Source organism: Carcharodon carcharias, chromosome 5, assembly GCF_017639515.1.
Source record: "Carcharodon carcharias isolate sCarCar2 chromosome 5, sCarCar2.pri, whole genome shotgun sequence".
Classification (NCBI taxonomy): Eukaryota; Metazoa; Chordata; class Chondrichthyes; order Lamniformes; family Lamnidae; genus Carcharodon; species Carcharodon carcharias.
Window position 1 is genome coordinate 50,995,559 of NC_054471.1, and position 16,261 is coordinate 51,011,819.

General features: G+C 41.6%; 1 protein-coding gene across 4 annotated transcripts in view; it reads right to left on the reverse strand.

Annotated features, from left to right (window-relative positions):
* Positions 1 to 1,176: 1,176 nt before the first annotated feature.
* The window catches only part of qrsl1 (glutaminyl-tRNA amidotransferase subunit QRSL1), a 48,073-nt gene continuing 32,988 nt past the window's right edge, over positions 1,177 to 16,261 (reverse strand). For all 4 annotated transcript variants that reach the window (XM_041188922.1, XM_041188923.1, XM_041188921.1 and 1 more), the window contains 4 exons: positions 11,512 to 11,704; positions 6,983 to 7,100; positions 6,039 to 6,244; positions 1,177 to 1,519 (listed from right to left, as the gene is read on the reverse strand). In XM_041188922.1, the coding sequence (XP_041044856.1) occupies positions 1,317 to 1,519; positions 6,039 to 6,244; positions 6,983 to 7,100; positions 11,512 to 11,704 (720 nt within the window). In that variant the 3' untranslated portion in view covers positions 1,177 to 1,316. The remainder of the gene's footprint in view (positions 1,520 to 6,038; positions 6,245 to 6,982; positions 7,101 to 11,511; positions 11,705 to 16,261) is intronic.

Genomic DNA, 16,261 nt, shown 5'->3' on the forward strand with positions numbered 1-16,261 from the left:
TCGTGAGTCTTTGGAACTCTCTTCCTGAAAAGATGGTGGAAGCAGAGTCTTTGAATATTTTTAAGGCAGAGGTGGATAGATTCTTGGTAAGCAAGGGAGTGATAGGTTATTGGCGGTAAGTGGGATGCAGATTTCAGGTTACTATCAGATCCGCCATGATCTTATAAATGGTGGAGCAGGCTCGAGAGGCTGAATGGCTCCTGCTCCTTGTTCGTATGTTCATATAACCACTATTGTAGCCTTATTGCTTTGAGTACCCTCCTCATGGAGCAACAGTGCATGATGTTGATAGAATATATTTGTAGGGTATTAAAGCTTTTAAAAACTTTCAACCTGAAGATCTTAAACTTTAAAAATTACCAAAAAAGAGAGTTTTAGAGATACACTGTAACTTGATGTAAGGACTGGAAGCTATGCTGTGCGCTGAGATTTCCTACATGTACAACAAATGGTGCAGACACAGATCAGTAAAAGGCTAAAGCTGTCAGGTAGGCAACCGTTTCTTATCCAAAAAGTATCGAGTTAGCTCCATTTAAAATAGGCACAACATAATAATGTACCATTAGCTTTTAGCCTGCATTTGATATTTCATGTCAACTAAATTTGAATTCAGCAACACTACTATTCACTGGCTAGGTGTGTTAGTTAGACATAAATTACGTTGAAGCACTGTATTTTCATTTCCAGAGGAAAACTTCTTTCATGGGTTTCATATGACCATAAGAGCGTGAGGGTTCATCTCAAATCAAACCTCAGGAGTTCTGACAGAATAGGTGGTGGCATCTCCCTCTCAGAACTGTATACAAAATAGCATCTCCTTGGAAGATCTTGGGTCATCTGTGCTGGCTCCTTAACACATTGCTCCAGACAATGCAATGTGGTGGTCCTGTCCAGAATTTTATCTGGAATACTGGGGACTGGTGCAACTGATCTTGCATCTTTCTGAATAGGTTAGATTCTATGCAAGTCTCCCAATGTTTATATGTCCCAATATAGCCACTAACCCACATGTTCTCATGGGGCACACAGACACACTGTTACTAATCTACCATGGCAATCAGCTTCCATCTGATTTTTGTGGCAGTTCAGTAGAAAAAGCTGATTAAAGACATTCTTCCAACAACTCTGGTTCCCCAAGGCAGAACGAAAAACACAAATAAAAAAAAAATACTTATATTCTTCCATTCCATCTTGTAATATTAAAACATATACTGTGTTTGTGACACTTAAGCTTCAATTTTTAAAGAAAAAGTCATTTCAAACTTTCATGCTTTTAAATTGCTGGAGCCATCAAGATTTTGGAAATATCAGAAAGCTCAGATTGAATTGGGAGATTTACGAATCTCACTGCAATTATTTAACAGTCCTTGGAGGTTAATGTGTGGAAAATTCATTTGTTGTTCAAACCATTTGGCGACTGTCAGGAGTTGCTTATCGCAAAAAGCCTGTCCAATAAACTGAATGCTTAGTGGCAATCCTCTTCTTGATAGAGCAGTAGGGACTGTTACAGCTGGCAAACCTGAAAAGCAAAATTAAGACATTTACATGATGAAAACAAAATCTGGTTTGACCTCATAATACTGTTACTTTATTCCCTTTTCTTTTCATTGCTTTGTTTTGTAGCATTCCATGACTGAGGTGGACAGGGAAAAAAAAACTGGAACAGTTAGTCCCAGTTAGTCCCACTCCCTCTGCCTTTTCCCTGTTGCTCTGCAAATCTTTTTCCCACAGATAACTAGAACAAAATATCTCTCTCATTTGCTAACCTAACAACAATCACTGCACTCCAAAGTAATTAAATCTATGTGCTAACTTTGGATGGTGAAAATTATAAGTCCCCCTCTCATTGTGGATTGAATATGTCTTTATAAAAGGATTGAACACGAAAAAAAGACATTTGGTCTACCTGGTCCTTATTGACCCTGAACCACACTGACCACATACAATCTGCTCCACTGTGGATCCAGTTCAACCTAAAAACAGGTTGAGTGAAATTGATCAAGCAAGCTCAGGAATATCTATTTAAATCTTTGTCATTCGTCTTTAACTGGGTGCTTTCTTTGGGTTCACATCGCCCATATCCTAAGATCTCAGGGATCATACTTACCTACAAGCCCCATTATTAACAAGGAGGAGGAAGGGATGGCAAAAATGGCGCATAAACCCGGCAAGTCCAAAGACATACATGTCCTGAACTGAATGGAGAGCTGGGGAGGCTGGGGGAGGGTCAGTGATCGGGGGCTCGGGGGGAGGGTCAGTGATCGGGGGGAGGGTCAGTGATCGGGGGGAGGGTCAGTGATCGGGGGGAGGGTCAGTGATCGGGGGGAGGGTCAGTGATCGGGGGGAGGGTCAGTGATCGGGGGGAGGGTCAGTGATCGGGGGGAGGGTCAGTGATCGGGGGGAGGGTCAGTGATCGGGGGGAGGGTCAGTGATCGGGGGGAGGGTCAGTGATCGGGGGGAGGGTCAGTGATCGGGGGGAGGGTCAGTGATCGGGGGGAGGGTCAGTGATCGGGGGGAGGGTCAGTGATCGGGGGGAGGGTCAGTGATCGGGGGGAGGGTCAGTGATCGGGGGGAGGGTCAGTGATCGGGGGGAGGGTCAGTGATCGGGGGGAGGGTCAGTGATCGGGGGGAGGGTCAGTGATCGGGGGGAGGGTCAGTGATCGGGGGGAGGGTCAGTGATCGGGGGGGAGGGTCAGTGATCGGGGGGGAGGGTCAGTGATCGGGGGGAGGGTCAGTGATCGGGGGGGAGGGTCAGTGATCGGGGGGAGGGTCAGTGATCGGGGGCTCGGGGGGAGGGTCAGTGATCGGGGGCTCGGGGGGAGGGTCAGTGATCGGGGGCTCGGGGGGAGGGTCAGTGATCGGGGGGAGGGTCAGTGATCGGGGGCTCGGGGGGAGGGTCAGTGATCGGGGGCTTGGGGAAGAGTCAGTGATGGGATGATGGGATATGCGGGTGATTGGAAAGGCTGGGTTGTGGGGGGTGGATGCAAGAATCCCATGGCTTCCTGTGGTATGGGAGCACTGGGAGGTGTTTAGCAATGTACAGATCAATGTTTGACAGCAGTGTGAAGGTTATCTAAGCTTGCAAGAGTATTGAGGGAGGAGGGGTGGGATGGAGTCAAGATGAGCTGCGTGTTTAAAAACATTGGGAATGGGATACAGGAGGAGAGCTACAAACTGATATTGGGCAATGTTGTGTGATGTTACTACAAGGGCAGTGTTTCTACCAATGCTGCTAATCATTAATCTCATGACATTCACTTTCAAAAAAATGTTTAGTTGACAGACATCACTCATTGGAAGCAAATTCCAAATATCTAGGGGAAACAATGTCCATTTAGTTATAAATCTGGTTAATTTTAAAACGCCAGCTGTAAGAAAACACAAATGGATTTCTCATTGCCAGCTGCAGTTAGTAATCGAGATCTGGCAACTTCTCTTGTTCTAGATCCAGCAGGGACAGGCTTATAGAAGCTGCTACTGGATTTGCTGTCTTTGCCTCGCGCAGCAGTATAGGTGCCTCTGATTATCCTGTATAGCCTTATGCTCCAGACATCTACACTGCAATGCAAAAGTACCTTTGCACTCAAGGCATCTAATTCTATGCTCTCAGTCCAAATTTTCTTTTTATTCGTTTTTGGAATAGCAATGTCACTGGCTCGGCCAGTATTTTTATTGCCCATCCCTAATTGTCCTAGAGAAGGTGATGGTGAGACACCTTCCTGTACTATTGCAGCCCATGTGGTGTAGGTACACCCACAGTGCTGTTCGGGAGGGAGTTCTAGGATTTTGTCCTCATGACAGTGAAGGAACAGTGATATATTTCCAAGTCAGGATCATGTGTGACTTGAAGGGGAACTTGCAGGTGGTGGTGTTCCCATCTGCTGACCTTGTCCTTCTAGGTGGTAGAGGTCATGGGTTTGGAAGGTGCTGTCAAAGGAGTCTTGGTGAGTTGCTGCAGTGCATCCTGTAGATGGCACAGGCTGCTGCCAATGCGCGTCAGTGACTGAGGAAGTGAATGTTGAAGGTGGTGCATGGGGTGATCAGGAGCGGCTGCTTTGTCCTGGATGGTGTCAAGACTGTTGAGTTTTTGTAACTGCACTCATCCAGGCAAGTGGAGAGTATTCCATCACACTCTTGACTTGTGCCTTGTGGACAGACTTTGGAGAGTCAGGAGGTGAGTTACTCTCTGTAGAATTCTCAGCCTCTGACCTGCTCTTGTAGCCACAGTATTTATATATCTAGTCCAGTTCAGTATTTTGTCAATGGTAACCCCAAGGATGTTGATTAAATAAGCTGTATAAGATAAAATGATCTATTTCTATCAGCATTTTACAAGATGCACATTTGAAAGGGCCTGGCTATATTCCCTTTTAATATTTTTATAATGAACTTTTTTCAAAACGCTAACAGCATTAGTTCATAGGGTAGAAATACCCATCTCAGAATTGATTTCAAGAACGCTCATCAACACATCAACATCCTTTTGAAGGCAGGTTCTCAACACTGTGCACAATATTTCAAATGTCCTCATTAATGATGCGTAGGAAATTAAAGGAGGATTCTCTGCACTCCTCTTTCCCAAAACACTGTCAGTCCCCCAACATTGCCCAATATCAGTTTGTAGCTCTCCTCCTGTATCCCATTCCCAATGTTTTTAAACACGCAGCTCATCTTGACTCCATCCCACCCCTCCTCCCTCAATACTCTTGCAAGCTTAGATAACCTTCACACTGCTGTCAAACATTGATCTGTACATTGCTAAACACCTCCCAGTGCTCCCATACCACAGGAAGCCATGGGATTCTTGCATTGTAAACTTTCCCTTTGCAGTTGCAGTTCAATGTCCCTTGATTCCTGGCCTCAACTATTTTAGCAGGTCCTGAAATAATTGTGGGCAATGGTTTTCACTGGGTCAGCATCAAGGCTGATAATGGAGTTGTGCCAAATGCTGCAAGGACACCTGCAGTTACTGCACAGCACTGGGCTGGCACATCCAGTCAACATTAAAAATCCATCTGAGGCTTGACATTTGATGCCATTTCCTTCCAGCCATGTTGAAACGATTACCTGTGGGGATGGTGCCATGGAGCGTCAAAGGCAAGCATTATTCTCCTAACACTTTTTGCAGCATCATCTGCAAGGTGGATTGAAGATGGTGCTGCGCAGTGTCTACCTGGAGATCCTTGGGCGCCACAGACTTTTTTTGTTCATTAATTGTCTTTCCTGGGTCTCCTGCCTCTTCAGTCTGCTCAAGGGTTGAAATTTCTTTTTAGGCTTTTTAAAAGGCTTTTAGAATTTTTAGCCCCCTATTGGGACATGCTCTGCTAAATTATACATGTGCTTTTAAATTTAATTAGTGAGTAATTTTGTGCTCCTATAATCCCTAAGCCTATTCAAAGCTATACCTGAATTATGCTAATATACTGACAGTGGAAAACTAGATACAAAAAGCACAGTTGTATTAGCTACAAATCCCACCTACAGCCAACAATGGAATATCTAGGCCACAGTGATATAATCAGTTTTCCTTTGATGACAGAATATTTTCTTTAAATGAGAGATAACAAAAGGAGTTTTTTTTAATTCATTCACAGGATGTGGGCTTCACTGGCTGGGCCAGCACTTATTGCCCATCCCTTGTTGCCCTTGAGAAGGTGGTGGTGAGCTGCCTTCTTGAACTGCTGCAGTCCATGTGGTGTGGGTACACCCACTTTGCTGTTAGGAAGGGAGTTCCAGGATTTTGACCCAGCGACAGTGAAGGAATGGTGATATATTTCAAGTCAGGATGGTGAGTTACTTGGAGGGGAGCTTCCAGGTGGTGGTTTCTACAGCCCTTGTCCATCTAGATGGTCGTGGTCATGGGCTTGGAAGATGCTGAAGTGCTAGATAGGTGTGCGGGTTTGGAAGGTGCTGAAATGCTAGATGGGTGTGCTGGCAAGAATAATAAAGTAATTCGTGGAAAATGCAGTGAAAATATTTTTAAAAATTACATCTTTAAGTACATCTGCAGAGTCTGGTATGTAAAATATTGTGCATACCTGCCAGGTTTACAGATTGGGTAAAAATATCCTCTTGGGCACTCCTTGTTCTGTTATCTTCTTTGGTGAACTCAAGATATGTGGAGGCATCGCTGAGAGTTGTGGGTGTAAGAAGGACATCAATGCCAGATTCAAATGCCTTCAGAAAATCATTGGTAATGAGACGTCTCACTTTCTGGGCTTTTACAAAATAGTGATCATAATTCCTGAGAGAATTCAACAGGGAAATAAAAGAGTATTTACATCATAAAGAAATGTCAAAGAAAGAAAAGACAAAGCACAATGTTTCAACACCAAGGTGACAATATTTTTAAAGGATAGTGGATTAGGTGATTCCTCTCTCCCACTCTCATGAATAATCGAAAAGCTAAGTTGTATGCATAACCTGAACAAATTAATATTTTTATTTTAAAACCTAAGAGTGAATTATCTGATCTACATAGCGTCCTCATCATGCCTCTCTAAATGTCTCAGACTGCTTCACGTATGAATTACAGGTGAATAATCTGTTTTTGGTGATTGCTGTTGAGGGAAAAATTTTAATCAGGCCATCATGAGAACTCTTCTTAAATAATTCCATGGGACTTTACCATGTTCCATAACAAGTAGACAGCTGAATGCCTTATCTAAAGAACAGTGCCTTCAGCAATGGGCTACTTCCTCAGTACTGCATTGTAGTTTCAGCCTGAAATGTGTGCTCACAATCTTCTGATCAGAGGCGAGAGTTCTACCAGCTGAGATAAACTTACATGCAAATTAGAAGTGCATATTTAATTAATACCACAAGTGGATTAAGGGTGCAGAAAATTGAATTTTGTCTACGTGCTAAAGATTTTCTGGTGTCAAGAATGCGCCTGATCCACCTGATAAGAGATAAGCCACATTAAAACTGGTGATGTTTTAAGTAAATTGCCAGCATGTAAGCTAGTTAGAAGTTGCCTTACTGTTTTAAAAGGAAGTAATTTCCTGCCAGGATTCTTCCGCGGACAACATCATTGAATCCTTCATGTCTCGTTGCTGCATACAAGGCTTCTGTGGAACTTTCTATTTCACTGCAGTGTCCTTCAAATAAAAATATTTGAAATCAAGAAATGTGCAGAACGGTGGAGTTTACCATTGTGCATTGCAGATATTTAACATATCCTTTACAGTTTGTAGGCATTTTTTTTCTATTAAAACAGGAAAATGAGATGTGGCAACAGTACAAATGTCACATATTGACAAGGAATATCTTTCCATTACACAAACAAGTGACAAATATGAAAAACTGGTAACTGAGTGTTTCACCTTAGCATTGGAGAGGTGCTTTCAGATGTCTAAATCTAAGCTCTAACTCTCCTCAAACCTCTGTGTCTCCTGAAAATACTCAGCAGGTCTGGCAGCATCTTTGGAGAGAAAAATAGAGTTAATGTTTCAGAACTTGGTTCTAATGAAAGGTCATGACCTGAAACATAACTCTTCCTTTATCTCTCCACAGATGCTGCCAAATCTATTGCGTATTTTCAACAGTTTCTGTTATTTCAGATTTCCAGCATCCACAATATTTTGCTTTTTGCATCAAGGATTGATCTGGTTCCTTGGCATTTATTCATCAGGATATGGAAACCCATTTTCTTACAGTATTACAGACTTATCCTGAGCTAACTGAACATCTTCTGTCAGAATGTGAAAAATTATAAGATGCTCTGCAAAATTGTGAGTGTTTAGTAAAGACCTTGCATTTATATAGTGCCTTTCACATTCTCAATGTTTCAAAGCGCTTAGAGTCAATTAATTAGATTGGTGGGGGAGAAAGATAGTGAGGCAGAATTCTTAGTTACCAGCTAACATAACTCATCATCCTTGACCATCACTAAATTTCATTGATGCAAAGAACAAGATCAGAGATTCTTCCTCGGACAACATCATCGAATCCTTCATGCCTCGTTGCTGCATACGAGGTTTCTGTGGAACATTTTATTGCACTGGTATTGCAGTATTTGCTGTTGCTATTAAATCTTTCTCTCAAGTTGGAGGTGGAACTAATATTCAATGAGATTTGGTGAGTGCAAGCTGTATCCAGAAGGGTGATGACCATCCGGTCACACATTCTTCGGTGGTTTGTAATGTGCGCCACGTACTTGTGGGCAGCTCCTGGTATCTGCATAGGTTTTAAAAAGGGGAAGATTAAAATGGGATCTGCTTGCAGTTCAATTAGCACCTGAATGAAATAGTTGGCAATGGGTGGTTGAGATTGCGTAATTGCAGTGCAGTGCACATTCAATAGGTTTGGAGGGGCATTGGGATTCATACTCATCTTCCTGTGCCTGCTTATATGCCTCAAGCAAGACTTTTTGACTAAAGTTGGGGGGAGGTGGGGGGTGTGGTTCTGGGGGCGGGGGGGGGGCACATTTAGGAATTCCAATTAGAACCTGGCAGTCAATAAAAAGTTGAGTGCTTGACTTGGCAGTCAACTGATCACTTTATTCCATTAACCTCTGTACTAATTAAGCAAAAATGCACACAGCTAAAGATAGAAGGACAGACTGACGGCTGAACCCATCAGTCTCTTAGCCAATGCTCAATTTTGTCAGTATATTTTTGTTATTTTATCATGTTAGGAATAATGTATAACTGTAAATTTAATTTATATTGGTATTTGTGTGTTTAAAAAGGTGGAACACAGTTCTATTTTCATTTCAAATTTTTTTGCGAGATTGATGCTGGGAAGTCTGGAGGCTCTGTTTGTATACGTGCATTTTTAATGTGGCTTTACAACCATGGAAGTGAAGAGGTGGGTAACAAAAGGGTTTGTAATTTAGTGCTTTTAGGGAAAAAAAAAGAGAAAAACTGTGCTGTTGCCTAGCAACAGGGGTCCAGGGACACACAGACACAGGGAAAGACAGAAGGGCAGTTCAGTCAGTGTGTATGCCAGCGAGAGTGAAGGCAGGAGTTATAAACTCTCCGCTAATAAATCCTGCAAGACTGCTGGGGAGCTGAGTTTAGGGAACACATCTGTTTGCTCTGAATTTGAATTAATAGTGAGTTTAGAGTGCAGTTTTTGGGTGACTCAGGGGAACAAGCATCTAATGAATACTCAGAAATCTGCCACAAGGAAAACTAATTGCAACTGGGCCAGTCCAAGCAAGAAGCCTTGGTACTGAGACAGTGGTAAATCTTCAATGGGGTTTGTGTCTGTACGGGTATTGCTGGGATAAAAGGAATAGTGTGAGTTTGAATCATTTTCTGGTATTTGTATTAAAATCTTCCCAACCTTTTTGTCTAGTGTGATACAGTCCATTTTTCTTGTTTACAAGAAGTTTTATTCTTTGAGTTAAAAGTATACTGACAGACTCTTGTGAATGTGTTCAGTAACTGACCTCCACAGTTTCTAAAAAAACAACAAAGTTAGGATATGTTAAGCCAGAGTTCACTTTAGGATCCGACTTGTCCAGTATTAACATAAGCTGGGATCGCAACACAAGGAAAAATCCTTTTAATTTCTTATTTTTCAGCACTTTGCTAACATCTTTTTAAACATGAACTGTTTTTGTATGATGATGCTCCCTCTGGTTGTTCAGTGAGTTTATCCATTCAATAGATGCAGACCAGGAAGATTTCAGGTAGGATGCTCAATCTGATTTGGATGATCTCTGTAAGGTTGCATTCAGGGCACTACAATTTGCCTCATCACATGTGGTTTGGAAGGGAAAAATTGGGAATGCGTTGTTAGGAAGATATAATAATTCTCATAATATTATTGGAATTTATTGTAAAATAGACATCCCCCACTATTATTCTATGTGCCTATATGTGTCTGTATGTGTTTAAGACTTAACTGAGTTAGAAGCAGCTAATCTGGGTGCTTTGATGTAAGAAGAGGAGTTAGATTTGAAATGTTAATTAGGTAAACATGGTGAAGTTTAGAAACATAGGTGTCAAGGGAACATTTGCATTTTTAAGTAAAGCAAACGAGATTGTTTTCAAAGGAGGGTGAAATGTGTCATTTAGCCAGGTGAAGTTTAGAAACATTGTTTTATTTTTCCCCAAAGATTACTGGTAAAACTTAGTGCTATGAGAGGTTTTTATTATCAGGGAGATAAAAGTCTAAAGACATAGTGAAACAAAGGGAATTTGTATTCAAAGGGGAAAATATGTATAAAGGAGCAAAGTGTAGGCATTTTTAAGATCTTACAAGTGTGTGAAAAGCCTTCCGCATCTATGCTTCAAGCTGCTGTCTTCAAAGGACTGAAGTTAAGGGAAGTCATTCTGAATTCGACTTGTTCAGGGTATCAACTTGTTCAGGGTATCATGTTTCTTTGCCTGGGTCTTTTAAAATCTATGTTGCCTTAACGAAAGTGTAACTGGGAATTAGATTGATTAGGGGGAATTTAGAAGTTATCACAGTAGTAATTTGTAAATCCATGTATGTATTTAAAACTCATTTCTCTCATTAATAAATGTTTAATCTATAAGGCTTGGTGGTGTTATTACTACTGAATTCAAAGCACGCATCTTGAAATTTATACAAACTGAAAATTAGTTGTGACAGTTGTTTCAAGTTTCTCTCTGGGATTTGAACAGCTCAGCATTTACAATCTGCTGTGTCATAACAGCTTCTTGCTCCAGAAATAGCCCTATGTAAATAAGCAGCAAGGACCAAACAGAGTTTTTTTTGCTTTGACGGCCCACATGGTAAATAGCTTGTATTCATTATCAGGGCTGAAACAAGGCAAGTTGTAGAGAGTGTTGACATCATGGAAAGCAAGGGAGAAATTTTGAGGGGAAAAATATTATATAGCAACAACATTAGAAATGTTTAGGCAAGATGCTTTGGCCATCAAGGTGTGGGAGCAGACTTGGTGGACTTGCTCATCTTCCCTGCTCATTTTAATTCTAAAGAACCAAATGGGAAAATTTGTTTTTAAGTTTAATGTCTACGTTCTGGATGGATGCAATAGAGACGGTTTGAAGGACTTCAGAAGGATACCAATCCCATTTCTAAATTGTAAAAGCTGCTTTCAAAGGATTTTTTTTTTGTTATAGTCCCCTGACTATAAATTTTGATATGTTGGTAAAATTGAATATTGAATGAATGAAGCCACCACGATCCAGATTCACAAAACTGGCAGAAATACTATTGAGTTCTCCCCATGGGACGGGTAAGTTTGGTAGGCATAAACATGAATCACTGTATTTTAAGTCTCCATGGTGCCAGACCTCCCAGCTGGGCTTGATTTAGTTCATGCCATGGTTTTGCCAGTTGTTAACTGGCTCACATTGAATGGAAATCCTCAATTTTCCATTAAAACAATTTCACTTTCCCGAACAATTTTTCAGCCATCTTAAATATGTCTTAACATCATTGTGAAGTTATGACATATCTGTTCATTAGATAGTAATTCTTAATTCCGCACATGTATAGCAATTATTGCCTAATTGAGGTTACAGATTGAGTGAACTCGTCTTTATCCATACTATTGTTGCTCCATACCATATTCTAATCCATCGAAGCGTGCCATGTTTGATGCCACTTCTGTTGTGCATAGGACGTGATAGCACACAATAGAATACTGGGTATGAGGTAGGGAGACTTCAACAACTCTGGCACCTGCATTTTCAAATAGGTCAGCAGCCTTTGTCCAGCTTTTCAGTACCTCGGTAGACAATCCAGGGGCATGATATTCCTTTCAAAACAAGCAAGAAGGGTATAGATTAATTGCAGGAAAAGTTAAATATCTGATCTCCCACTTCAACTCAACAGGTAAGAAACTACAGTTTTGTAACAAATTTATATCAAACATTTTAATTCTAAAGAACCAAATGGGAAAATTTGTTTTTAAGTTTAATGTCTACGTTCCGGATGGATGCAATAGAGACGGTTTGAAGGACTTCAGAAGGATACCAATCCCATCTCTAAATTGTAAAAGCTGCTTTCAAAGGATTTTTTTTTTGTTTTGGAGAGGGGCGTCTCACTAAATATGGTGGCTGCTCTTCCAACTTCTTCCCTCATTTAGGTGCGAGGGCTATCAGTGTCTCCCAGAAGCAACCTATTTTAGAAAGACCAGAATATCGAGAAGCACAGCCTATCAAAATAAACTTGGCCAGGGTTGGTTTGCTGGACTAGATATCTGTTAGTGCTGGAGTTCTATAATGAACCCGGGTGCAGCATGCCACACCCACTTTTCCCTAACTCAGCATTACAAACCTACCAACAGTGAAAATTACCCATCCCTAACACAGCATTCCTATCTACCAGTACACCGATATATACCCACCCTCCCCAAACACAGCATTACAACCTACCAGTACACCGATATACACCCACTCTCCCCGAACATAGCATTCCAGCCTACCAATACACTGATATATACCCACCCTCCCCAAACACAGCATTACAACCTACCAGTACACCGATATACACCCACCCTCCCCGAACATAGCATTCCAACCTACCAGTACACCGATATACACCCACCCTCCCCGAACATAGCCTTCCAACCTACCACTACACAGATATACACCCGCCCTTCCCGAACATAGCATTCCAGCCTATCAGTACACTGATACATCCACTCTCCCCAACCATAGCATTTCATACCCATCAGCACAGTGATATATACCCACCATTCCTGACACAGCATTACATACCCACCAGCATAGTCCCATCTAACCCACACAAATTGCATACCCATCAGCACAACAATAAATATCCTCAGAATAACTTCAACGAAGCGTTACACTATCTTCTAGCATCGAGTAACTCTTAGACATGCACCAGATACTGATCAGTATGGTACTTTGGTAGTGTGTGATCCTCTACTGTTAATCAGTATAGTGTGTGCAAATGACAGAAAATATAATTAACAAAACCATCTCAGCTACTGAATATATTGGACAAATAAAAAAAGTTGAGAAACGAAATGCACAATCAATATACCTATTTTTAAATGGAATTAGAAATCCTTAATTAGTCCAGAGTTACAGCACTGATTTCAATATAACCAGAAATAATGGTGAACAGGCTGCTGTTCATTTCTAATATAATGCAATGTAAACTGCAAGTGCACCATACTTTCTATTCAGGGAGTTCTGTACATTCACAAAATAAAAATGTTATCTCTTTCTCAGTAAAAGTTAATAATAATATGTAAAATAACTTGAGTCATCTAGTTTCCTTTAACGTGACTAGAGGGAGTGTTGAAAAATATTAATAAATTCAAAAACCTGTTAACAACAACAACTTGTATTTATATAGCACCTTTAGCAGAATAAAGCTTCTCATAGCACGTCACAGTAAAATTAGACACTGAGCTCCTAAAGGTCAAATTAGAGCAGATGGTCAAAAGCTTGGTCAAAGAGGTAGGTTTTAGAGAGCAAAGAAAGAAAGGTACAGAGGGGTTCATGGAGGGAATTCCAGAGCTCACAGCCTCGGCAGCTGAAGGTGCGGCCAACAATGGTGCAGCAATTAAATTCAAGGATTCTCAAGAGGCCAGATTTGATGAGGGCATATATCTCAGAGGATTGTCGGACTGGAGGATATTATCAAGTTACGGGGAGTCGAGGCTATAGAGGGATTTGAAAACAAAGACGAGAATTTTCAAATCAAGATGTGACTTGACCAGAAGCCAAATTAGGTCAGCGAGCACAGGGGTGATAGGCCAATGGGACTTGGACAGGGTAAGCAGGGTTTTGGATGGCGTCAAGTTTACTGAATTTGTTGAATGTGGGAAGCCAGCCAGGAGTAGTTAGAAAGGTCAAGATTAGGAGTAACAAAGGCACAAATGAAGCAATCATCAGCAGATGAACTGAGACAGGGTGAAATCAGGCAATTAAAAAAAAATTATTTAATGGGACATGAGCGTTGCTGGCTAGGCCAGCATTTTTATTGCCCATTCTTAATTGTCCCTGAGAAGGTGGTGCTGAGCCACCTTCTTGAACCGCTGCAGTCCACGTGGTGTACGTGCACCCACATTGCTGTGAGGGAAGGAGTTCCAATATTTTGACCCAGCAACTGTGAAGGAACAATGGTATATTTCCAAGTCAGGAGGGTGTGTGGCTTGGAGGGGAACTTGCAAGTGGTGATGTTCCCATGCATTTTCTGCCCATGTCCTTCTAATGGTAAGTGTTGCGGATTTGGAAGATCCTTTTGAAAGGGTCTAGGTGAGTTGCTGCTGTGCATCTTGTAGGTGGTACATACTGTTGCCACAGTGCGTTGGTGGTGGTTGGATTGCTGAACAAGCGGGTTGCTTTGTCCTGGATGGTGTCAAGCTTCTTGAGTGTTGTTGGGGCTGCACTTGTCTAGGCAAGTGGACAGTATTCCATCACACTCCTGACTTGTGCCTTGTAGATGGTGGACAGGCTTTGGGGAGTCCAGAAATGAGTTATTCTCCGCAGAATTCCAGCCTCTAACCTGCTCTTGTAGCCACAGTATTTATATGGCTAATCCAGTTCAGCTTCTGGTCAATGGTAACCCCCAGGATGTTGATATTGGGGGATTCAGTGACGGTAACGCCAGTGAATGACAAGGAAACCAATGATTGGATTCTCTCTTGTTGAAGATAGTCATTGCCTGGCACTTGTGTGGCACAAACGCAACCTGGTCAAAGAGGTAGGTTTTAGCGAATGAAGAGAGGAAATAGTCTTAATGATGGTGCAGATATGTGGTTGGAAGCTCATCTCAGGGTCAAATGTATCACCAAGGTTACGAATAGTCTGGTTTAGTCTTCGGACAGTTGCCAGGAAGAAGGACAGAGCTGATAGCTAGGGAACAGATTTTGGAGAAGGGACCAAAGAAAATGGCTTCAGTCTTCCAAATATCCAGTACTGAATGTCAGATAAACAGTCTGATAATTTTGCAACAGTGGAGGAATTGAGAGAGGTGGTGGTGAGCAGAACTGGGTGTTGTCAGTGTACATGTGAAAACTAACGCTATGCTTTCAGATGATGTTACCAAGGGGCAGCATGTTGATGAGAAATAGAAGGGGCTAAGAATAGATCCTTGGGCGACATCAGAGGTAACAGTGTGGGAGCAGGAAGAGAAGCCATTGCAAATGATACTCTGGGTGTGACTAGATAGGCAAGAATGGAACCAGGTGAGTGCAATTCTATCCAGTTGAATGACAGTGGAGAAATGATGGAGGAGGATGTGGTGGTCAGCTGTGTCAAAGGCTCCAGGCAGGTTGGGAAGAACAAGGTGGGATAGTTTACCTTTGTCACAGTCACAGGATATCATTTGTGTCTTTGATATAAGCCATTTTGATACTGTAATGGGGTGGAAACCAGATTGATGGGACAAACAACAAATAACGGCTGGGATCTTGTTATCAAAATGTTGGAGAACATTTCCACAGGTGCCAGTCACCTGCTTTCATTTCCTGTTCCATTATACAAATAAAATCTGTTTTCTGCAATAATTGTAAAGAATTGTCAAAGCCTTCCAGAGTTAGTTTAGGGGATTCCAGGGAATGTGTTAATGTTCACAGTGAGGACAGGAGTTTTATCATACAGAAAAGATAGAAAACTATTGTTTTAAATGAATTGAAATAATTCAACTGAAAATGAATCACAGTATTAGAATTTACCAATTGGTCATTTAAGAACGAGAAACATGCGGGGTGGATGAGGGTGGGTGGGGTGGGAGGTTGGTGGGTGGGCGTTTGCACTGAGGAAAGAAGCAAATTACTTCCTCAATTTAGATCTCTTGTGGTTGTTCCTTAAAAGTAACTTCTGATAGGATGTTTAAATTGAAGTGAGTCATCTTCTAACCCAGTACTGATTTAGTATTGTTCTATCGTTGGCTGGAATGGGGTTAGAAAATTATGACAGCTCTACACTGGGTTCTAATTATAGGAAAAATGCCAATCTTTGTTATTTAAGGGAAGACACTCAGTGACTGAACTGAAGGTAGGTTTTGGAAAAGTGCAATTGCCGGGCTCTTCCTAATCTGACGTATTGCTCCCCTTGCTATGGAAGTAATACTGAAAAAATCCTAGTTTAAATAACTGGCAAGAATAATATAAGAAAAACACTTAATTTGATGGAGAATGTACCCTGGTGTGATTGTTGTGAGAGACACTGGTCTTTCATTTCTGAGACCCGAGTTCAGATCCAGCCCACACTGATAGGATGAAAGTTTCTTCTGTCTACTGGCTGGAATGAGCTTTGGTTGGATCATAACAGCATGCATTTGACACAAATTGGCAGTCTTGCTCAGACAGAGAGAAGGGAGAACTTTATATCGT